We start from the raw sequence: 21,930 nt of genomic DNA on the forward strand, positions 1-21,930 counted from the left end.
CTTCACATTGGGCCTGGAAGAAGGGCTACGTCGATGAAACAGACGAAGGCAAAGCCACATATGAGCCGCCTACGAAGCGTCGGAACTTACTCAAAGAAGCTTCCAAGCATGAGGTTTCGGATGATTTTTTTTAATTCTGGTCTATCGCAGGAAGATCCCACTATAGAGAAGCTGTCTAGCGTCCTATTCACCTATATACAAGTTACAGTCAGTGCCATCTGGCCCTTGAGTTGTTGGAAGAGTGGAGAGCTCTACTTCCAGAGCACATACCTGAGAATTGTGAAGTAATACGGACTTGAATGCCTCTAGTAACTCCTCGTTCTGCTCGATACACATTGGTAGAGTTTCACACAATGGTATTCATCGTTCTACAGTTCTTTTGTTCGACTAGGTGCGACTTCGCTCGCGGTACAACGAACATGATATGAACGCAGCTCCACGATCCTGACGACATGGTATTCACACTTCCGCTGATCGTTTCAATGTGATGTAGCAGCAGTGACCTACAGGAGAGATCAGGAACCTATTGTCCATCTCCATCATATCATCTTTCATGCATTCGGAAATTCTGGCGCCACGGCATTGTCGAAAGAAAAGAGCAGTTGCTAGGCGAAGCTCTATGTATGCGAGATGAATGCCGATACACACTCTCGAGCCGCCCCCGAAAGGCATAAATGAGGCTTTCTGGTAGGTCGACATGGAAGACTTGTTCAAAAATCTCAAACCATCGAATCGATTTGGGTCGGGGAAGGCTGATGGATCTCGGTGATTCGTGTAAGCTTGAGTACTGACTACAACACCGCCGGGAATGTGATATCCGCCTATGGTTGTGCCTTGCTTGGGAACAATTCTAGGGAGGGCTCCAGGCGCAGCTCCATACAGCCTCAACGTTTCTTCGATAACGCTGTTCAACACAGGTGCGGCCTCAAGTTCTCCTGGAGTCAGTTCGTCGCTTAGTTGTGCGATTTCGTCTTCAAGGCGGGTCTGCAGATCCGGCTGTTTCAGAACCGCCCAGACGAGGTAGGTCAGAGTGACGGCGGTGGTGTCTGATCCCGCCACAATAAGGTTTCCCGCTTCCTCCCGAATATCCTTGTCTGTTAGCGAAACCTTCTCGCTGGCTTCGCAAGCAGCCAGCATCTGACCAAAGAGATTCATAGTGTTTCCGTTGTGGTTGCGCATGTTTTGGATCGCACGCCCGCCGTACCCATACACGACATCATCAGTGGTCACGATAGTCCGTACTCGTTTGAAGGGCATGTAACGGAGGATACTGTATACGGTTGGTAATTCGGATCGCAATATTGATCCAAGCAGCGCGGCCTGGATAGCATCGATGTAGGGTGTTTGCTGTTCTATCTGTCAGAACAAATGGCTGTACTTGCATGGGACAAAATGTGATCACATACCTTTCCCAGCTCAAGCATGTTGAAACTTTCTCCAAAGCAAAGATGTGCAATCACATCAGTCGTCATCAGCGTCCACCATTTGAAGATATCAGCTCCTTGCGATGAACTTGAAGCATCTTGGTGGATCTTCTGGACAGCTAAAGTTGCTTTCTGTCTGACTTCCGTGTCCCAGTTGCTGTTCAAGCTGTTATTGCTAAAGGCTCGCGCGAACAGCTTCCTTCGAGCGCCGTGAATATGTGGGTCACGCATAGCGAATAGGCCAGGTGTATCGGTTGGTGTAAGGGCCGTGTAGAAGTCTGACTTCAAGAAACCGGCACCGATCTTATGTATTTGAGTCACGCCTGCTGTGTCCGAAATGGCGGCCTCATATGGCGCAATCCGTACGACGCTGCCATACCGCTGGTGAAGCTTGTCTACGTAGAAGATTCGCCTGCCTGAGAGGACGTGGTAACGAAGGACGAGGTTGGTGTATCTGGAATACCAAGGCCCGGGTAGCTTTGCAAGTGGGGATGTATACCCTGCCCACACGAGCTATGCTTGTCAGCTTCCAGTGCAAGGGCCCAGTCTGAATTAGGGTACCTTGATGATATAGGCCAGTGCAACCAATATTGCAGCTGCAATGCCTCGTTGGATCGACATGCTGTACTAGTTCTACTGAGCCCGTACTTTTGACTGACGCGGATCTTGATGAGATGGAACATTCGGCTTCCCAATAAACATGCTCATCGAGGTTCGTGCGCTTTATACATAGGACATGTTCGGAATGTGGAGACGGGCCTATAAAAGGCCCTTCGTTCGTCGATGCCTCCGTCTGGAATCATGGCGATGCTTCGCACCGCAGTGCCGCTCCCGAACAGCCCGGTATTCAAAACAGGCGGAGGCCGTATGGGTACGGAAACATATGTCGGAAATTTGTCTCGCAAGCATTTTAGGAAATCAAGACATGGTTGCTGGTTGGAGCGAAGTGGTGACAGAGGTGGAGTGGCGAGATGCCAAGTTCCGCTGCATCTCTGCCGCATCTCCGCATTAGCTCTCGGATGGCCCGCGCTCTGATGATCTACCCCGCTTCCTGTGCAAATAGCACTTTTGCTTTGCAAGATGCGGAGGCCGCGGACTCCGAGTCTTAACAATGCTTTTGTTCGCGCGGTATGCGGTTGGTGTCATGGTGTCGTTGTTCCTGACGAGGCAGGACATGACGTAAGCGTTTGTGTGTTCGATCCAAGGATTATCGCCCCGATTTCTATCCCCTCCCTCACCATCTCGCATCTATCAGCTCCCACGTTGCTATCAATATGACGAATCAGTCTGGATTTCTGAAGATTCTGCAGCGAGGATTTTCGGGACTACCTTTGGAGCTGTTTCTCAATGTCCTCGACCAACTTGTGGGTACCCACGACGGCCAGCAGCAGCCTGTAGCATATGAGCCATCAAGCATTGTCACCAAGACATTGCGTGCGCTCACATTGGTGTCGCGCCAGACTTACCTCGTAGCCACAAAATACCTTTACTCATATTGCCTGTACCTGGATAGCTGCACGACCTTCGCTCGGTTCTGTAGAACACTAGGATTGGACCTTGGGCATCATCCGCAAGCTCTTGAGTATGGAGAAGCTGGGCGTAACGACGAGTTATTCGCGGAAGCTCGGGTTCTACAAAACATCACATCCGTCTTTGTATCGCCATCAGAGGTGCGAAGGTTGATAGAAGGGAACTATACGCCTTTGGTGCGACTGCCACAGATTATCGACCTCTGCGATTCGATTGGACTCACACTCAAGAGGCTGGCTCTCGACCTATCTCCGACCCTTGCAACACCCAGAGAGATCGAGCAGATCAGACCGCATGTCACTGAGAGCAATGTCTTCGTACGCATGCCACATCTGGAAGAACTGATCATTAGCTACGATGTACTCAATTACTTCCGACATCCACCACCCAACCTGAAACGGCTTGCCATTACTGCCCAAGAGCTTACGGATCTGGAAGTAGCTTTCTGCCTCAAGATACCGTCACTACAAATGCTGGCCATGATGCGACCCGTCAACCTGGAAGCGAAGGCCATTGATATTATATTTACGTCATACAATGGAAAAAGCTTGGATGCTATTCTAGTCGACGTGAACTCAAATCACCGTACACCGGAGGGAACGCGGAGCTGGAAAGAAATCGACACCGTACGTATTTGGGAAGTGGATGTGCCAGTCAGCTTCTACGGCGACGAAGACGACACGACACTGTGTGACAATTGGATATGGACACATGGTGTCAAGGGGACCTTGTGGAGTCAGGAGAAGCGACGTATGGCTTCCTGGCAGGAGATTCAGAGACGTCTGGCCGGGCCAGTACACACAATCATGGAAGTATAGTCGTACAACTATTATGAAACACGACCATACTTGTTAAGCAACCTTGACAGGGCATGAGTGCTGATCTTACATTCTGGTTTGCATAATTCTTTTCCCTAGGAGATCTCCACGTGTAGAGACACGTCGACGGACCTTCAAGCCTCATATTTCTGCTGCCACTGAGCTCTATAGAATGCCGCTACCCCGTCATCAACCCTTCTGGTAGACCTCTATTTCAACGTATAAATGAGTCCTTGCTCGAGACGAATTGGAATTTCTTTCCTAAATCTTCCACGTTCCATGTACCTTTACTTCACATCCCAGCTCTCCAACGCTAAGCAACAGCTACCTCCTGCACCCCAACAACAGTCTCGCCCTTCTTCCTCGCCTCTTCATCCCTCTTCCACTTCTCCGCCCGTCCATACGAGTCCTTGTAACCACCCAAAATCGCCTGTTCGACTGTGATCGGAGGCCACTTTGGCTGCTCCCCCTCCGCCTTGCAGTTTGGAAGACAACTGACCACATAATCCGGGTTCCCAGAAAAGAAGACCGGTATGCTGTACCTCTCCTCCCCACTCACGTTGATCACGCGGTGGAGATTGGATATGTAACGATCGTTACTCCACCGCATCATCAAGTTACCCAGGTTCACGACGAAAGCGCTAGGAGTGGGGGTCACGTCGAGCCACTCTTTTGTCGTGTAGTCATAGACTTGCAGGCCAGAAACAGTGTCTTGGAGCAAGATGGTAATGCAGCCAAAATCTGTGTGTGCACCGATTCCACGAGTGAGTTTTGCTGGGCTGTCCGGTGGCTGCGAGGGGTAGTGGAGGAGTCGCATTGTTGCTACTGCGCCGCTGGCGTACTCGTCGAAGTAGTCTTCAGACAGATCGAGCGTCAGAGCGAGGACTTTTAGGATGTCCTTCGCGAGCTGTACGACTTGGGCGTAGTACTCTAGTGACGTGGTCTTGAAGTCCTGGACGTCTGGTAGGGATGATTCCGAGGGCCACATGTTTGGGCCAGAGTTGAGTCTCTTGTTGAGGAAGTAGGGATGCGTTTTGGGGATTTCGTCGCCAATGTAGTATCCTTCTTTGAGCTCTGGCGATGTGCCTTCTTCCAGCATCTGGGATTTGAGGAGCTCGTAGCCGCGGTTCCATGTGTTTGATGTATCTGAGCGAAGGTATCAATGAGATGCCCTGGGCAGGAGTCGATCCACTTACCCTTGTTCACTTTGTTCTTCTCTTCTAACGGCAGATTGAAGAACTTCTTATTCCAGTTCATCATCTTCTGCTGCAACTTGACTGGTACGTTGTGTCCTGTGATTTGGAAGAAGCCATTGTGCAGACAGCAGTTTCGTACTTCATCTACGAGCTGTTTCTTGGAAGCCGGATCGCTCTGGTAGAACTCTGGTTGTTGTTAGCTGAGACTTCAATACAACAAGTCATAGACAGGTCGGGCCCACGAACTGGAGAAGTCAAGGATGGGAGGTGCATCGCCGGCGCTAGGCATGGTGAATCGTTTGGCTGTGTCAGGGATCGAAGAAATGGTATAGATGCTGTTGTATATGGATGCTGAATGCTTTTGAGATGTGAGTGTAGGAATTGGTGATGTTTGAAATGGTTTGCACCCAAGTATCACACTGCATCGGATGTTATTATATCCCAATTGCTTGCTAGATCCGCTTTCCACATCCCCATCTCTCGCCTACCCCTCATGTGCGTGGCGCTATCGATAGCGGCGTTGCGCTCGAAAGATGGCGCGAGTGGGGTTTCGATGTCCTCGCAGTGTTCACCCCCACCCTTGCTATTAAGTCGTGATTGGCCGACTGTATGGTATGTCATGTAGATGGCACTTGATACAAGCCTTGGGGCGAGTCTGTACAGTAAGTATCGTCCATTACTCACAGGCTATCGCAGACCCTGACGCCTACGTAGGTAAATTCGTATCATGCTTAGAGCAGGCTGAACTACCCTGGAGGACTCTCGTCCTGCCAGCAACCCACTCTAGTACAATCATCTTGCAAGTTGACCAGCTTTGGTCCTCAGCTGGACTGAGAATGAAGGTCATCCACGACTACACTGTCATAGGATCGTATGCTTGGGCGTATAAACAGGTCGCTTCCGTTCGTCACCGGCCACGTTTCCCCACAATCTCTTCAACCCTCGAAATTCTATGCGTTCCGGATTGTGCGCAGCGACCATCTTATGCTATTCGTTCTGATCATCCGACAGCCATAAGAAGAACCGCGCGATAGACAACAACCTTGGGACAGAAGTGCGCAAAGCCAGCATCTCAAACCAGTAACCCTGTTGGCCCGAAATTGGCATCATCTTCGATCTCTAGGAGCATGCTCCGCACATAGAGGCTGAGACGACGAAAAGTCGCGTGGAGCGAAAATGTGTCGCGAGACCATAGCGGTCTGTGCAAGTCGATACAAGATACATGAGGTCAGTAGTTTTGACGTGCCATCGGAACGGATAAGAAGACTAGGCTAGCCGAGAGGAAACGTGCAGCCTTGTTTACGCGCGATGAGAGCAAAAGAAACAGGATGCGTATTCAGGGCTGAGGGTTGAGAAATGACGGAAGGCATTCCGTCATCGCCTCGTCGCTGATTGGCCACCGGAAAGTGGACCATGCGCAGCTGGCTCCACCTCCCCGTTAGTAGTGCTTGGTCATGCTCGACATAAGCAGCCCTTCGCCGCCAAGCCTCACCTAAACATCGCCCGGATTGTTAAACCTTTACCAACCAGACAAGCTCGCGATGGCACCCACACCCAATTACCCTGGACGCATCTTGGAACATTCTCGTCGCCCTAGTCGCGTTTTGCATAAAACGCCCCCTCCCGACCCATGAAGACGCTTCCATCCATCTTCATCGCCCTCGTCGCAATCGCACTTGCCGTATACAACAACGAGTATATGCTTTCGAGACTCACGCAGTCACTCAAACACGTCACATCCCTCACAAAGACCACAAAGCCCTTGTACAACACCACCCAAGACATGTCGACCATGTTCCGCGGACTGCCCGTCATCCCTGACGAGGCCTTCACGACCGACTCGCCCCGCACAATCGCAAAGTCGTTCCTTGCGATTGAGCAGTCCGAAGGTGCGGGCGCGAAGGTGAGGAGAAGTGTCGGCACCCCAAAGCTCCGCAACTTCTCCCCGTTCCTTATGCTCGACCACTTTGCCATTCCACCGGGCGCAGGTTTCCCAGACCACCCACACAGAGGTATGCAGCTTCCCCTCTCCCCACTGCCAGTACATTTGTGAGGCATATGCTGACTTTTTTGTTTTTGCAGGCCAGGAAACCATCACATATCTTCTATCGGGCGCTGTCGACCACGAAGACTTTGCAGGCAACAAGGGCACCATTGAGCAGGGCGATCTGCAGTTCATGACTGCCGGTCGCGGCATCGTCCACGCCGAGATGCCGCGCCAGAACGAAGATGGCGCGCCCAACGTCGGAATGCAACTTTGGGTCGATCTGCCCAAGGAGCTGAAGTCGTGCGAACCGCGCTACCGAGACCTACGAGCCAAGGAGATCCCCGAGACGACCGCGGATGATGGCAAAGTGCACGTCAAGGTCATCAGCGGGCAGGCCTACGGCACTGAGAGTCTGAAGGAGTTGGCATACACCCCCGTCTGGCTGCTCGACTTCACAGTCCAGCCCGGTGGCAAAGTCAAGCAACCCCTACCAAAGGGCTGGAACGCCTTCGCCTACCTCCTCGAAGGCACCACCATCTTTTCGTCCGACGGCGTATCGCGGCCCGTCGAACAATACCACAACGTCGTCTTCGAGAGCAACGGCGACAGCATTGAAGCCTCGGTCGACGAGGGCGCTGACAAGGCATCGAGGTTTATTCTCGTCGCTGGTCTTCCGCTCGATCAGCCCATCGTACAATACGGCCCATTTGTCGTAACATCACGAGACGAGGTCATGCAGGCTATGATGGACTACCAGAGTCATTCAAATGGCTTCGAAAGAGCAAACAACTGGGAAAGTGAGATTGGAAAGAGCATGGTTCATTAAGGTGCATACTTGCGCCTCCCTTTTCCTTCATCCTGACTTCTTCTGTATATATCAAATTATGATTCCATTATTCTTCAACAGCCTTTCAAACACTCACGCAACCACCCGAGCTATCTTCTACGAAAACGCCTCCATAAATCTGTCCTTCACCGCGCAATGGTATGTGCTCTTGATACCCATCAAAGACTACCGTCTCCGTCTCGGTAGGTTTCTTTGCAATACCAATCTGCAGTTGCCCTCCTCCAGAATTGTCGTTCGGTAGAGCCTTGATAACTGCTTCCAGCGGCTTGTCGCCTGTGGAATAATATACCTTGATCGTGCTGTCCATCTCATCAGCTCTCGCAAGTTCTATCGAGTATCACAGCGCGAGCAAATGCAAGATACTTACTTCCGCACATGATCCAACTGCACACCAAAATTCTGCCACTCCCTCCTCAAGATCTTTGTCGTGAAGATGAATTCCTTCTTCGCATTTTGAATCTTCCAAGTCTCCCTTTCCTTCTGCGTATCCACACCCGTCCCGCCGTCACCAACGAGCACAACACCACCAACAAACATGAATTGGTTGCCCGAGTAATCCGCCTTCTCGTGCCACACATTCATATACTCGTGACTCAGATTCAGTGGTCTCTGTTCGTCTTGTCTCACACTCCAATGAAACGTCACGACACCCTTGTCCGAAGCATCGGCACCAGCATCATTCTGGTCGTCTTTCAATAGGAGACCTGCACGGCGGAAACCAGTCTGTAAATTTTCGCCCGCACGAAACAAGGAGCCGTCGTCAATCGTGACCTCGAGGGGCTTGTGTTGGCGCGGCTCGTCGAAGCGGGATTGTGGAGCGGCTTTGGGCGAGGGGAAAAGAAGGATGGAGGACCAGGTGCGGTTCTCACCTTTGACGAAGTCGGGATTGTAAGGGGTGGATCCTTGGGCGGTGTCGAATGATTGAAGAGTCAGGTTAGAGGCGATGCGACCGTCAAAGATTACAGGACATTTAATGTTGGATTTGGGTTGATGTGAGTGTGGGCGTAGCGGAGTCGCTGCGGCTAGAGCCAGGAATGGAAAGAAAACGGAGATATGCATGATGAAGATACGTTGACCCTATAGAATTGCCAAAACTCACAAAAATATACATCCAAGTGAAGAACACATATATACAATTCTACCGTCTAGGGCGCTAGCCGGCCTGCGTATATTGGCTAATTAGGCAGAGCGGCAGAGCGGCAGAGCGGCAGAGCACTATGGGCCAATGTCTAATGCAGCCACATTCCCGGAACACAGTTAGTTCCAGCCCGACGGACCTGGAAGCCGGGCACCTTTGCGTTCAATGCGCATCGTAATACTGCATGTTGGGGACATCTGTGATGCTTCAATACGCTATTTCGAGACTCCACTCTGCGGTTTGTACATCCGTGATCCGGGCCGAGTGGAGAGAGACATCTCCCCACTACCGTCGTCCTAGAATGTGTATTCATTCCTTCAAGAGGCTTGCGAACCGATCGTTGTCTGCTCTTTTGAGTGACAAGATGTTGTGGTTCCTAGACGTCTCATCAGAACGACACAGGTCAAGATCATATTGCTGACCGAAACCGCAGTACAGGCCGTCCGACTCTTGCAATCGGACGAACTAGCTATAATTGGTAGAGGTTGGTCGTTTTCCTCTTCACTTTTCCCGGTACAGGTTGTCCAGCATCCCAGAACTTGAGAGAGCTGATCGGTTTCCATGTCCACTGGGCTTCGTCGTTCAAAGCGTTGTCCAAGACCCAGGTGATAGCAGCCGTGAAAGCCACGACTCCTATGGCGCTGACCCAGTAGATCCAGAAGTCACTTCGGTTCTAAGGGTAGGCGTAACATATCAGTGTGTGTCACAAGCCGTTGGTGTATACTTGACTTACCGGTCCGTAGTTGTCTTGCATACTAAACAGACTGCTCGTGTATGCCAGTGGGATGAAAAGTAGGGCAAGAAGGTTGAGCCGTTTGACACGTTTGGCCTCTTCCAGGTTCTGACGATTGCCAGCAATTGATGCCAGTCCAGTCATGGCTTGTATGAGATTATCAGCACGCTCTTTGAGGATCTTGATCCGAAAGTAGACGTATTGGAAGTCTTTCTCGCAGTCTTTCCACGTTGGCGCCAGTAACTTGGCAGAGCTGTTCACATGACCATCTAAGGAATAGCCGAGACTGAGCATCGCGTCCTCGATGTCATCGCGGTAGTTACCGCACCGGCGTGAGATGGTCTGGAGACTCTTCCATTGGCCCTGCTCTTCCACCCATGCCGTGGTAAGTCGAAGTTCAAGCGATGGTAGCATCGCCTTGATATAGTCAACAAGCTGAAGATAATGCGCAGCAACAATCTTGTTCAGATAGATTGCTGATGTTTGCGGCGCAGCCCACTCCTCTTGTGAAAACAGGTCAGAGTGCTGCTGGTAATAGTGAAGCATGTCGCGCAACATCGACTTGTGCGGATGCTGTTCCTTCTCTCCAATCTTGTCATGAGGTACGGGGGGGATGAAGTCAACATAGCCATCCTGGAAAGGTGTGTTTCGAAGTTCTTCGCGGACGTTGCTGATCGGACGCAGTGTCCCGTCGCCGGGAACGACTTCTTTGGGTGCAGGCGAGAGATGAAGTAGCTGAGGGTCACACAGTATTACGACTAAACGGGTTAGCCAAAAAACATTTGAGCCCTAGATTGATTCGATCGTCCTCAGAGCGAATATTGGACATTCAAGGCGGGAGGTGCACTCAGAGTGTCTCCTTGCGATCGACAGTATGAAATCACGTACCATCCCAGCCCCCATTCTTGGTCTCGCGAGACCACCACCCCACTTTGCGTCGCAGTATACCTACCGTGCTCTCCTCTTTCTGACGCGACGCTGTCATGCCAACGTGCCGTCTCGTACGCTCACAAAAGAAATAACGGTTTTCAAGTGCTTTGTTGAACTGTCGTAACTCGCAGTATTGGAGGTGGAACGCCTGCTTTGGGTCTAGTAAACTAGGTTGAGGCAATGCATCGCTCACTGGTGTAAACTCGTTGCTCCAGACGCACGTCCTCTCCTGCCGTTGGAAAAATGTAGGGTCCATGAAGAAGTGACCGCCAACGGTTGCGATGTAATCAGGAGCCAATCCCTCCATAAGATAAATCCGTCGGCGGTCATGGTCATGCGATGTGGTCTGAAAGTGCCTGCGAAGGTCCTTCTCGCTTTTGAATTTGGTCGTTTGGAAACCAGGCACTCCGGTATTGGGTGCATCTAAGAGCGCAACAAGCGCTTTGCCGTTGACCAACGGCCCATTCTCGTTGTTTGGATCAGCTTTCTTCAGGCCAGGATTGGAGCCGCTCATCGCTTCGATGTACTTGCGATATGGGCCTATCTAAAATTAACGACATCACGAAGCGACAGCCAGACGAGAGATGTTCTACCGTCGGTGCACAGCCACGACCCAATTAACGGCCCTTCATCCTTCGACATGGCTGGACTCGGAGTGATGGTCCTTGAAGTCGTAGTGACGGACGTTTTGTTCGCTGTGGAAGCCTCGGCGATGGTCGCCATCTGGACCGTATCGATGCCTTCGCTGGCCATCACAATGGCTGCGTGTAGTGTTCCGATATTGGACCACAAACAAATTATTGATTCCTGTTCACTTGACAGACTGGCAAACGATGCAATGGCCCTAGAGTCTCAGGGTGTGTGGTCGTAACTGAGACGGGATGAAGAAAGCGATCATTCGATATTTTCAAAGGGCCGCGGCTCTGCATCGAGGCGGAGCTTTGTCTGCGTCGACTAGGGGGCTAGAAATGCGCCACGTCATCCGTGCATTCGAAGAGTTCCGCTTGTGGAGGCGCACTCATATGCTGTGTCTGAATCGCAGGCACATAGAGAATGAAGGTAAATGACCGTGGGTTTTCAAGGCTGAGTAGCCGCGAGAATGCGCGAACTACCTAGCGTGCCTTGGGCTTAAGTTCCCCGCCTTCCCAAACTCACCAGTCGCATTTTACAGTCTCTGATGGGTCTGTCTCATCCTCCCTCTGTTACACGTTTCCACAAGCGTGGGATAGTGCTATAACTTCTACAGCCCGCTGTTAGCACGATCAAACGATTTTGGCGATGAGAGAATCCTCCAAAACTGTGCAGATTTGTGCACGTGCATGTCACGTGTGTGACTAACATTTTAAGTTTAGCGCGTCTTTCGTCAATTCCTGTCCCTAGACCTATCCTGAGACCCTTCGCAACCGCCAGTTTGATCAGTTTCTATTATCCCTAATAAGTTCATCCCAATCATTTCCGCCCAAGAGTGATTCCTCTCGCCTCGGTAAATGCTTAAAACGCCTGGAATGCCCAAGTAGATACGCGCCTAACCCAGAAATCGTGACATGAATCATACACTCAGCGCAGCATGAGCTGTCATCTCCTGCGCAGGAAGGGTCATGGCCGCTTCTGGTTCCACTTCAGGTATCTTGATGCGCTTAGCTTCTGGCTCTTCATCGTCTCTCTCCTTGCGCTTTTCTTTCTTCTGGACATCTCCTTCGGATTTCTGGGCTTCTTTGACTCTCGCCCGCTTTGAAGCGCGCGATTCGTTCAGGGGTATACCGAGATGCTCGTCAACAGTGTTTGCCTGTTGCAGCAAGTCGTCCACGTTCTCCAAGCCCAGTGCCTTGATCACGTCTGTGTAGCACTTTGACTTGTTCATAGCCGCGTATGCCTTCTCCTTCCCGGGTATCATTTGGCTGAGCAGGTACTTTGTGTTGCCCCAACGGTTCTCCACCTGCAGTGCAAAACGCATGTATTCGGTGACGACGGTCTTCCACTGCGACCGCCACTCGTGAGGGCCGCCTTCCGCGTCGGGTCGGAAACAGCTGGGATTCTTTTCGGCTTCAGTTGCAATCATTGCGCCGTCGACGTTGAACTCCTCTGCGAGCTTCAAGGCTTCAGTGCGCGATGTGACGTCGCCGTTCATGAGGCATGCGACGCCTGCTTCGTGGCATATCTCTCCGATCATCTTGAGCTGGTCTCTGATTGCGCGCTCTCTCGGTCGCATGGGCGTCGTTCGGCAGTGTACAGTGAGACCCGTGATGCCGGTGCGCACGAGTCTCTTGACCAGTGCGGCGGTTTCTTCAGGCGTCTCGAGGATGCGGATCTTGACGCTGATGCCGATCTCGAATGGCTTTCCCACTTCTTCAACCAGACTGGTCAAGATATTGCAAAGCAGGTCTGGCGTCCTCAGCAGCGCGGCGCCCATACCGCCAGACGTGGAGAATGGCTTGGGGCAGCCAGAGTTGACGTCAATGCCTGCGACATCGGCAGCCACCATCTTCGCAGCCTGCACTGCCAGCTCCGGGTTTGCCGTGCCAATCTGGTATATGAGCTTCCCCTTCTCCAGCTCCGGGTGTATGCGGTATATGACGCTCTCGCGCTTCTCGGGGTCGAGTGTCGGGTTTATGATCTTGGACGTGGGCAGGCGCGTGAACTCGAGCGTCTGCGTGTGTGGATTGAGTCTCTTTGTGGTGCCAATCATGGCGCGATCGATGGTTTCGGGTCCCCAGACCAGGTCGGCGCCGTACTTGAGCGCGAGAAGGCGTGAGGGCAGCTCACCGGAGCGCACCATGGGCGCGAGCACCACTTTGCCACGGTAGTCGACGCCATTCTTGGGGATAGGGACGCGGGCGGGCTCGGGGGAAGCCATGACTCGTGTTATCGATCGTGAGAGGGCCCGAAGCATAACATGCCTTGACAGGACGAGGGCCGAAGTGTGATCAGAGTGAGTGGGGAAAGGAATGGCAGCGACGGCCGTCAAAAGTTCGGCGCACGTGCCATGACTAGTGGGGTTAGCGCGGGGCGTCTCTGCAGGTACCGACGTGCAGTGTCCTCTTGCTCTCATTTGAACTTTGGCAATATCTCTAAACTTTGGCTTGTCCCCCTTCGTTGTTTTTATTCGTGGGGTGCAGCTTGCGCTGCAACAATACTCTAGTGGACGTTGTTCTCAATTTCATCTCTAACCTTTGATGTCACATACCAGTCAAACGATGTGTTTTTTAGACCTTCGAGTGTACCCCACCAACATCCTGTGCTTCTTTCACTCACCACTCGTCCCCATGGGAACCTGCTCACCTGGACAGCTTTTCACCCATACCGCTCGATAGCACTACAGAAACATCAAATCTTTTTCGTCTGCACCTATATCGTCCGATTCTCCGTTCATAAGACCGTGTACATACGCGCTTCCTACAAACTCGAAAGCCATGGCCTTTGTATCGTCTTCGGTGGGTACGCGTCTTAGTACGTGCAGTACAGGCGATCCATTCAGCGCAGAGACCATATCACCTGGCCGTACCCCTATCATTGTGAATCCAAGTCGTCCGTCTCTAGTTACAAACATCTGCTTATAGTGAAGGATGGCCATGAGATCTAGAAAACGACAGGCGTTCCTGTATCGCTTGATTTGCCTGTTGGTTTCTTGCCATTGTGGTTCCGCAGTGTCTGTCTCCGGATGTGGCAGACTCGTGTACGGTCTGAAAAGCATGAGTTATATCCATTTCCAAGTACCATCTGAACCGTGTGGAACTACGATACCTTTTAATTCCGTGCGCAGTACTGGCCTCTCTAAGCCCTCGACTTATGGCCCGAAAGTCATCGTACCAATCTCGCGCGACCGCCTCATCTTGTACAGATGCTTTGTTGCCGATCAATGTACGCCAGTACGTATCGGAAGTGATACCAAGGTTGAGACCCGCATCATTTTCTTGTCTACTCTTGGAAGCCGTACAATGCATTACATCGTGAGCAAGTTTCTCCTCCCACTCCGCCACAGCAATCGGTATGTCGCTTTTCCCAACCAAAGTATCACCCATATACAATGCAATATTTATGGGTGTCGGTTCAAACACCATAACAACTTCATCCAGAATTCTACCTCTGATTATCAGCTGCCCAGTCTTCGAGCCGCCTCGTGGTTCTTTTTCCGTCCGTCAACAGCGTGATAAGAAGGAACTGCGAGTTCCAAGTCGGCTAACAAATGAGTCGCCCTACTTATGCGTGAAGGTCCGGAACCCAGGATGGAAGACCCTCACACTTCTTGGGTCCGGAAGCCAGGCCGAGCCATACCCACCACACGGTTCTGTTGGGATCTGGGTACTGCGTGAGTATGTAAGCGCTGAAGCGCGTGAACAGATCTTGATAGGAAGTATGAGCTATTCCGGTATCAAGAAAAGTGTCCGACAGGTCGTCCTGATCCACCAATCCCAATAACCCAAGAACACGGTCCTCGGGCTGAGTACATTCCTGTGTCTGTGCTCCAAGAGCTGCAACATTCATCAGCATGGCTGCGGGACTAAAAGCAAAGAGATCCGAATCATTCCAGTACCATTGCGCCCACGTCCGTGATTGGAATATTACACAATTCTTTGTGTTAGCCATCGCCTTTTCCATGTCTGACCATTGCAACTCGACATCTCCAGTGAGAAAGCTGATCTCTTGAGCCAACGCCGCTTCTTGCACCACCCAAAGTCTTCGAAACCAATCATTCGTCATAAAATGAAAGATTGTCGACCTCAAAGAGAAATCGACGCGATTAAGATCCATTAATCGACTTCTTTCGACAGACGCCACATGAATAAATTCCATAGCCTCCGAGATGCGCTCTGGATGCTCGGGAATGCCAAGCCATACCCACACCCTTGCTGCTTGTCGATAAATGCTGTTCATCTTCTGGATCTGGTTCATCTTTTCCTCGTGGTCCGCTTGGTTGATGCTGATAGCATCGATCCAGATTGGCAGTATGGGGCGATCCTTTCCTCGCCCAGCCAGGTAAGGAAGCGCAGAATGTAGATTGCAATGGACATACGAAATAGCTCCGTTCAAAATAATGGGAAACAAATCATCCTGTGATCCCCAAGCGTAAGATAGTGCATCGTATACAAGGCCGGGCTGATCAAGGCTGACGGTTTGTAGGCTCCAGCTCTGACCGTCTATAGATGCTGGAGACGTGGGCGTAAGTAAGCAGATATGGCCAGCGGGTAATGGATTGTACACAAATAACGGTACTTCGGCCATCGCGAATACAAAGAAGACAAGTTATTGCACTGTATACCAAATGTGCGTGGTGCGGGGTGCAGCAGCCTGATCCCAAGAAGATTGCCACAAACAATCAAGAACAGAACATGCTAGCCTCGATCAAGATTAGGCTATGCACCGCCGGTACTCACGTTGCGATGTCGACTTGACTTCGTTCCGCGACGTTAGGCAGATAGAGAAAAGCTCCAAGTACACACGCTTTCGAGTCACCTACGTTCTGCAATTAGCACTTGCAGAAGCTTGCATTCTTAACGAAAGGCGCGCACAATCCTATCAACTTTCAGCTGGTGAGCATGGAAAGCCAGAGACCATTCAGCGGCCTTGGCCGGTCTCGCGTTCAATTGAGGTAGAACTGCATGACATAGAGCATAAAACTGTTTCATTTGATGTTCTTCTCGTCTTTACAATTTCGCCTTCGCTGCTTCCGGGTCCGCCACCTGCACCATGATTTTGCCTGTAGTCGTTAGTGGCTTCACTCCTCAACTATGACAAGATGTGCTTACCGGTGTTCTTTCCCTCGAACAATCCAACAAGTGCTTCCTCCGCTTTGGTGATACCTCCCTTGATAATTGTCTCTTTCCGCTTGATCTTGCCCTCGGAGAGCCATTGAGCAAGTTCTTTCCTTGCTTCGGCGTACCTGTCTGCGTAGTCGAAAACGATGAATCCTTGCATTCGGATGCGCATGGAGATGATCATCAAGTAGTTCTATATATACGGTCAGTAAGATAACCTGCAGGTCAAGCAATGAGGTATGACGTACCTTTGGGCCCTGAGGCTTCTTCTTGTTGTACTCGGAAATTGCACCGCACATGACAAACCGCGCGAAAGGCTTGGCTCGTGTGAGAGCGAGGTCAAGGATCTCTCCACCTACGTTGTCGAAGTAGACGTCAATCAGGTCCTTGGTTGCATCTCTGAACTTCTTCGCAAACTGGGGGTCTTTGTAGTTCAGTGCGTCGTCGAAGCCAAGCTCTTCCTTCAACCACGATACCTTGCTGTCCTCGCCAGCAAGACCCAAGACCTTTGCACCCTTCAACTTTGCGATCTGGCCAACGACACTTCCAGTAGCACCAGCTGCACCGCTGACAACCACAAAGTCTCCCTTTTTGATCTGGCCAATCTCAAGGATACCGAAGTAGGCAGTAAGACCAGTCATGCCCAATACGCCCAGCGCGTCAGTTGGCACAGCACCTTCTGGTAGGTCCAGAGATTCGACGTGCTTTTCGTTAAGCACCGTGTACTCGGACCATCCACACATACCAGTTGCGTACGTGCCGACTGGAAACTTCTTGCTCTTACTTGCGACGATGAGACCAATTCCGCTACCGCGCATCACTGCGCCAATCTCGACGGGAGGGACGTAAGAACGCGTTGGGTTCAGCCAGCCGCGCATAGCTGGGTCAAGTGATAGGTAAAGTGTCTGGAAGAGGACCTCGCCATCTTTGAGGGACGACGCCGATGGGAGTTCTTGCTGCTTTGGTGTGAAGGTCTTGCCGGCAACAACAACGTCTTGTGGCCGCTCGGCAAGAACGATTGATGTGTACGAGGGCATGATGGTAACTCTTCTGGTTTCGATAATGAGATGCGAATCGATCTAAGAGAAAATTCCGAGGGGGTTTGGGAGTAGTAAACTTGAGTGAGAGACTAGAAATTGCCGTCTTTTCGATCGAGGACTGATGGCTGAAGAGAATGGGAGTAAAACTATGGCTCGCTCGTGTTATTGTAGCTCGCGTCCGCACAGATCCCCCATAAGTGTCCTGCGGAGAAGATACCGAGGTTCGGACGGTCATTTCCCGATTGGGATGTTGACGTGATCGACGGGCTGTTCTATCAAAAACACTGAAAGCAAACGGTTACTGATCATCAACATACACTCGTCTCTTGGGATTGCAGGACTGCTATCTCAACACTCACTTCGATTATTACTATGTATGATGTCCTGGCTTCAGATCTCGCTACAGTGCCAACGCCCTTGCTCATGGCTCACGCAGTGTGCTCTTGATATCTCCGAAGTGCCAGAACTGGTGATTTTATGCAAACTGGTAATTCATCTGCAAACGTCGCTATAAGCAAAGTCTTTTATCATATCGTAATCTACCATGAGTGATCCCGACTGAGACAGATAACAGTGCGCACGGACTTGGCTCGACAAATCTCCAGAGAACACTATGCTTGGGCAGTTCAGAGATGAGTTCCGAGATGGTGACATGATCTGGTAATGCTGCATGCCCTCCATATGAGCTTGGATGGCAATTGTAAAAATGGTTCAGATAGAAGCGAGCGGTGATGCCAAGCCACTAAGATTGCCTGACTAAGCGGATCTCGAGCTCAGCATCATCGCGGACCCCAGCGATATCAACGACAGCCAGCAACCTCACGATGCAGTCACTACGCAGAACAGCAGTGGCTACTGCCAGAACGAGCCGAACCTCACTCCCGCGCCAGTCGCGCCGCTTCGCCCACGATGAACACGCCCACGGGCACCCGAGCCCAGCCGTCGACGAGCCTATGGGTGTATGTCAACCACCCTCTGTCCCTCCCAAATGGTCCTAGGCCTTCTCCCCGATATCCCAATACTCTGGAAAGTACATGGCTGACCCAATTGGCACGTAGTACGGCTTCTGGCTTACAATCGGTGTCATCCCCGCAGGAATAGCTGTGTACGCTATGTCGCGCAGGGACGGCGAGAACAACGACCCGTACTTCACCCGCATGATCGCCAATGCTACGGCCGGGCTACACGAGAAGTGGACTGCGCAAAACGACCACTACGTGCGAATGATCGAGCAGGCGGGTCACGACAGGGTGCTGTTCATGAACACGCGGCCGCAGGAATACGTTGACATGAAATTCCCCGAGTACGTAATTTTCTGAATGCGGTACACTAGACTATAAGAGGAGGAAGTCAAAGCCGAGGTCAAGGCGGAGCAGTGCACATGGAGGAGGCACTAATACAGACATCTGTGGCTAACAAGCGCAGGATCATGAACAATGGATCGCCGTACAACGTCCCCGCCGGAAGCCAAGTCCAGATGGACAAGGTCATTGCGAAATACAAGAAGCTTGCAAACGAGGACAACGAGCGTAAGCTGGAACAGTTGAGGAACAACCAGATCTCCTCTGAGCAGCCATTCGAAGGCAAGATCCGTGTCAAGAAGGCGCCTCTTGTGCCATAGATAGAACGAGATCCGGCTCATTACATGTACAGACACAAGGAATAATATCCGTTTCATTTGTAGCTTCGGCCAATCTGTTGTGACACCTATGCGATGATCTTCAACTTCGCTTCGCCGTCGAACTGTGACCCCAGGTGCTTCTCCAGGATGCTCGGCTAGAGCAATACGGATAGCGAGGCATCTAGTACAGGCACGTTGATTTGTCATTTTTCGGAATAGTATCGTTCATCCAACACGAGCCTTATACGCTGCACTCCCTACAAACTCAGAAAAGTGCTCGACTGTCGTTGTCCTAACCTAGTATACTTGCTTTCGCTGAGATGCCGTCGGCCCGATATGTTCTTGGAGTTACGTGAGTTAAGATGGCAAAGTGCCTGTGAAGTGTGGCGGCGGCGCCTACTGCATGTAGCATGTGTGTTCTCGATATCATGGGACTGGGAAGCTGTGAAGAACAAACACTTGCCATGACTCACAATGTAGCAACGTTGGGGAAGCGGTGAGTTCAGCCACGTCGGTAACATCCTGTGGGGTATAAAATCTCCAATATCATCGTGACGGCTGGGTGTACAGGCTGTGAAAAGTGAGTGATTAGGAGTGGCAAGAGGTGTTTACGATAAGACCAGGAATCAAAGCGTCGAGTCATGGTGTATCGAGGGGCCTGCCAGGATGCTCATAGACTCAACAGAGGTGCCCGCATAGACGCGTAAAGGTCGACGAGCCTGAGGGTATTGCGGTGTTTCGTGGTCGTGGAAATGCACACGTCACGTCCTATAAGGCTGTTGCCAGGGTTTCCGCCCCACTTAACGGCGGGTACCTGAGCGGGGATCATGGCTGATTGGCGAACGGCTACACCAGCATAACCAGTTCACGATGAATCTGCCCAAGCTGAAGTGATGGGGGATGTGTGCAAGCACTTGAACGGGTTAGACTAGTTTTCACTCAGAAATGCATTGCTTTTGAGCGAGCTGCTCCAGTTGCTGGCTGAACAACCTCCACCGCGCATCTCACTTGTCAGCGTGATCGCCTGTCCAACACTCACTAACTTGCGAAGAACAAGTACACAGCTGCTGGTCCTATGAAGATCCTTTACTTGCAAGAAGAGCAGGTCCGCGAGGTAAGAGCCCCTCGAGCCATCTCTTAGTCATACTCTGCCCTCGACCAGATTGCGGTCCCATCATTGCTTTTGGTGGGCGGTTGCTGCCTACGCTGCAGCATTGGTCCAGCGCCGTCGACTTGGGCAGAAAACAAAGGCTGACTCCAAGACAGATGTCGTCTCCCATCCAAGTGCGGACTCGAAGCATGCCGCTGCTTTCCTTTCGCAGACGGAAGGTAGTCCCGGTTACTGCGGTTCTAGGTAAGGCTTAGCGTCCGGGGGGACCCCTGGTACTCCCAAACACGGCGCATCGCCCATCATCCTGCTGGACGGCGCTGCATAAACATCTTTTCCCACCTGCGCCGCACATTGCCATTGTTTGCACTCGCGCATGCATCTCTCTGAAACGCCGCTGCTCCACGTTCGATGCTAACCCCAAACACAAAGACACGGCACCATTGCTCCCCGAACTCTACTTCACCGCCCGCAAGAGGAATGACATGAACGGGTCAGCTTGGACCACCGACGACACCTCTCCGACTGCGAACGCCGCACCAGCACGCACGACGTCGTCGATGACGACGACCATGCCCTCATACACAACGCCCCGCAACGTCTCGGGCCCGCTAGCTATTGACAAGGCGCCCATGAGCCCCGACGAGAACAGCTCGTGGAACCGGCCCAACCACTACAGCACCCCAAACTCAAAGACATCGCAATACATTGATAAGATCACACAAGAGAATGACCGCCTGCGCCGGGAACTCCGCGCAGAGAAGCTCGCCCGCGAGGACGAAGCCAAGCGCTGGTCGGCTGCACAGACAAAGGCCGAAGACTCCCGCGCCGAGTACCAGCATCTCCAGGTGCTCGCCGACACCAATGCGAGAGCCATAGAACGGAAAGACCGGAAGCTGGAGGAGCTCAAGGCCACACTCGACGCTGAGATCCAAAGACGGAAGTCGGCAGAGCAGCGAGCCGAAGAAGCCCTCAGGATGCTGGGCGACACACGGTCAGAGACCCAGCGACAGCTCTCACAAGCATACGAGATGAGGGGCATGGCAGACACGAACCTCGAGACCGCACGAGACGGCTTCAGGCGCATCACCGACGGCTACGAGAAGAAGGTCCGCCAGATCAACGATGAGCTCAACGAGCTCCGGAGAAAGCGCATCGAAGACGCCGACAAGATCAAGCGACAGGCCATCATCAGCGATCAGATGCAGCATGAATCGTCACGATCGACGCGGACAGAAGCCAAACTCATCAACTTGATGGAGGCATACAAGAAGGAGCACCGGAAAGAGATGGAAGGCCTCATACAGGAAGCCGAGAGGCTGCGACGCGCACTACCAGAGAAGGAGCGAGAAGCGCAGAAACTGGTCGACTCGTTGAAGGAGACCCGCGATAAAATGCGGTGGGTCATGACTCAACACGAACGACAAAATGGGGGGAAATAAGTGCGTCGTCGCCATCCTCCACACACTATCCAATAGCCCGGTAAAGAGGGCAACGAGCGAGACGCAGTATAAAGACGGGCCGGCCGCTGCACCAAGCACGACCCGGCCTCTGCGCTCCCGCAACACACGACTATAATGACCAAGCTTTGTTTCCCGGGTTAAATGGCAATCTGTAATATATCTGGATATGGCGTTGGAGTTGGGCATACATCACCACATAGGATGGGATGAACAGGCGCTTACTGGATATCATGGTCGGGCCCGACATTGCACGCGCAGGTCATTGTTTAGCTGTTTTCCGAGCATAGGACGTCGCCGCTGGACATCCTCCTCCCTCAATCTATTCGTGTATCTGTTCGTCTC

General features: G+C 51.9%; 10 protein-coding genes across 10 annotated transcripts; 4 read left to right on the top strand and 6 right to left on the bottom strand.

Moving 5' to 3' along the window:
• Nucleotides 1–459: 459 nt before the first annotated feature.
• Nucleotides 460–2,045, bottom strand: ACET3X_007014 (uncharacterized protein; the record flags this gene model as incomplete). Its single annotated transcript, XM_069453207.1, has 3 exons — nucleotides 460–1,347; nucleotides 1,407–1,937; nucleotides 1,986–2,045. The coding sequence occupies 3 exons, from the start codon at nucleotides 2,043–2,045 to the stop codon at nucleotides 460–462; spliced, it is 1,479 nt and encodes a 492-aa protein (XP_069305782.1).
• Nucleotides 2,046–2,698: 653 nt separating this feature from the next.
• On the top strand, nucleotides 2,699–3,772 carry ACET3X_007015 (uncharacterized protein; the record flags this gene model as incomplete). The annotated part of the gene is made up of 1 exon (XM_069453208.1): nucleotides 2,699–3,772. One exon carries the CDS (start codon nucleotides 2,699–2,701, stop codon nucleotides 3,770–3,772), a length of 1,074 nt encoding a protein of 357 aa, XP_069305783.1.
• A 313-nt stretch (nucleotides 3,773–4,085) lies between these two features.
• Nucleotides 4,086–5,257, bottom strand: ACET3X_007016 (uncharacterized protein; the record flags this gene model as incomplete). Its single annotated transcript, XM_069453210.1, has 3 exons — nucleotides 4,086–4,918; nucleotides 4,969–5,154; nucleotides 5,215–5,257. The coding sequence occupies 3 exons, from the start codon at nucleotides 5,255–5,257 to the stop codon at nucleotides 4,086–4,088; spliced, it is 1,062 nt and encodes a 353-aa protein (XP_069305784.1).
• A 1,341-nt stretch (nucleotides 5,258–6,598) lies between these two features.
• Nucleotides 6,599–7,781, top strand: ACET3X_007017 (uncharacterized protein; the record flags this gene model as incomplete). The annotated part of the gene is made up of 2 exons (XM_069453211.1): nucleotides 6,599–6,980; nucleotides 7,051–7,781. 2 exons carry the CDS (start codon nucleotides 6,599–6,601, stop codon nucleotides 7,779–7,781), a joined length of 1,113 nt encoding a protein of 370 aa, XP_069305785.1.
• Nucleotides 7,782–7,866: 85 nt separating this feature from the next.
• ACET3X_007018 (uncharacterized protein) lies at nucleotides 7,867–8,861 on the bottom strand (the record flags this gene model as incomplete). The annotated part of the gene is made up of 2 exons (XM_069453212.1): nucleotides 7,867–8,101; nucleotides 8,170–8,861. 2 exons carry the CDS (start codon nucleotides 8,859–8,861, stop codon nucleotides 7,867–7,869), a joined length of 927 nt encoding a protein of 308 aa, XP_069305786.1.
• Nucleotides 8,862–9,409: 548 nt separating this feature from the next.
• Nucleotides 9,410–11,356, bottom strand: ACET3X_007019 (uncharacterized protein; the record flags this gene model as incomplete). The annotated part of the gene is made up of 4 exons (XM_069453213.1): nucleotides 9,410–9,613; nucleotides 9,674–10,431; nucleotides 10,562–11,143; nucleotides 11,197–11,356. 4 exons carry the CDS (start codon nucleotides 11,354–11,356, stop codon nucleotides 9,410–9,412), a joined length of 1,704 nt encoding a protein of 567 aa, XP_069305787.1.
• A 558-nt stretch (nucleotides 11,357–11,914) lies between these two features.
• ACET3X_007020 (uncharacterized protein) lies at nucleotides 11,915–13,542 on the bottom strand. Its single transcript, XM_069453214.1, has one exon. The coding sequence runs from the start codon at nucleotides 13,491–13,493 to the stop codon at nucleotides 12,153–12,155; it is 1,341 nt and encodes a 446-aa protein (XP_069305788.1). The 5' UTR covers nucleotides 13,494–13,542; the 3' UTR covers nucleotides 11,915–12,152.
• Nucleotides 13,543–16,245: 2,703 nt separating this feature from the next.
• ACET3X_007021 (uncharacterized protein) lies at nucleotides 16,246–17,393 on the bottom strand (the record flags this gene model as incomplete). Its single annotated transcript, XM_069453215.1, has 3 exons — nucleotides 16,246–16,298; nucleotides 16,348–16,549; nucleotides 16,605–17,393. The coding sequence occupies 3 exons, from the start codon at nucleotides 17,391–17,393 to the stop codon at nucleotides 16,246–16,248; spliced, it is 1,044 nt and encodes a 347-aa protein (XP_069305789.1).
• Nucleotides 17,394–18,220: 827 nt separating this feature from the next.
• Nucleotides 18,221–19,017, top strand: ACET3X_007022 (uncharacterized protein; the record flags this gene model as incomplete). Its single annotated transcript, XM_069453216.1, has 3 exons — nucleotides 18,221–18,355; nucleotides 18,455–18,699; nucleotides 18,822–19,017. 3 exons carry the CDS (start codon nucleotides 18,221–18,223, stop codon nucleotides 19,015–19,017), a joined length of 576 nt encoding a protein of 191 aa, XP_069305790.1.
• Nucleotides 19,018–20,015: 998 nt separating this feature from the next.
• ACET3X_007023 (uncharacterized protein) lies at nucleotides 20,016–21,917 on the top strand. The gene is made up of 3 exons (XM_069453217.1): nucleotides 20,016–20,131; nucleotides 20,284–20,371; nucleotides 20,558–21,917. The coding sequence occupies exons 1-3, from the start codon at nucleotides 20,093–20,095 to the stop codon at nucleotides 21,565–21,567; spliced, it is 1,137 nt and encodes a 378-aa protein (XP_069305791.1). The 5' UTR covers nucleotides 20,016–20,092; the 3' UTR covers nucleotides 21,568–21,917.
• The last annotated feature ends 13 nt before the right edge of the window (nucleotides 21,918–21,930 follow it).

The sequence above is a fragment of the Alternaria dauci genome, chromosome 6, assembly GCF_042100115.1.
Source record: "Alternaria dauci strain A2016 chromosome 6, whole genome shotgun sequence".
Classification (NCBI taxonomy): Eukaryota; Fungi; Ascomycota; class Dothideomycetes; order Pleosporales; family Pleosporaceae; genus Alternaria; species Alternaria dauci.

Excerpts from the sequence above, each read along its gene's own strand:
- ACET3X_007023 (XM_069453217.1), top strand. The coding sequence starts at position 20,093 with ATGAAGATCCTTTACTTGCAAGAAGAGCAGGTCCGCGAG. Across the intron at positions 20,132-20,283 it reads AAGAAGAGCAGGTCCGCGAG|ATGTCGTCTCCCATCCAAGT; the intron begins GTAAGAGCCCCT and ends ACTCCAAGACAG. Across the intron at positions 20,372-20,557 it reads CCCGGTTACTGCGGTTCTAG|ACACGGCACCATTGCTCCCC; the intron begins GTAAGGCTTAGC and ends CCAAACACAAAG.
- ACET3X_007020 (XM_069453214.1), bottom strand. The coding sequence starts at position 13,493 with ATGCTTCGGGCCCTCTCACGATCGATAACACGAGTCATGGCTTCCCCC.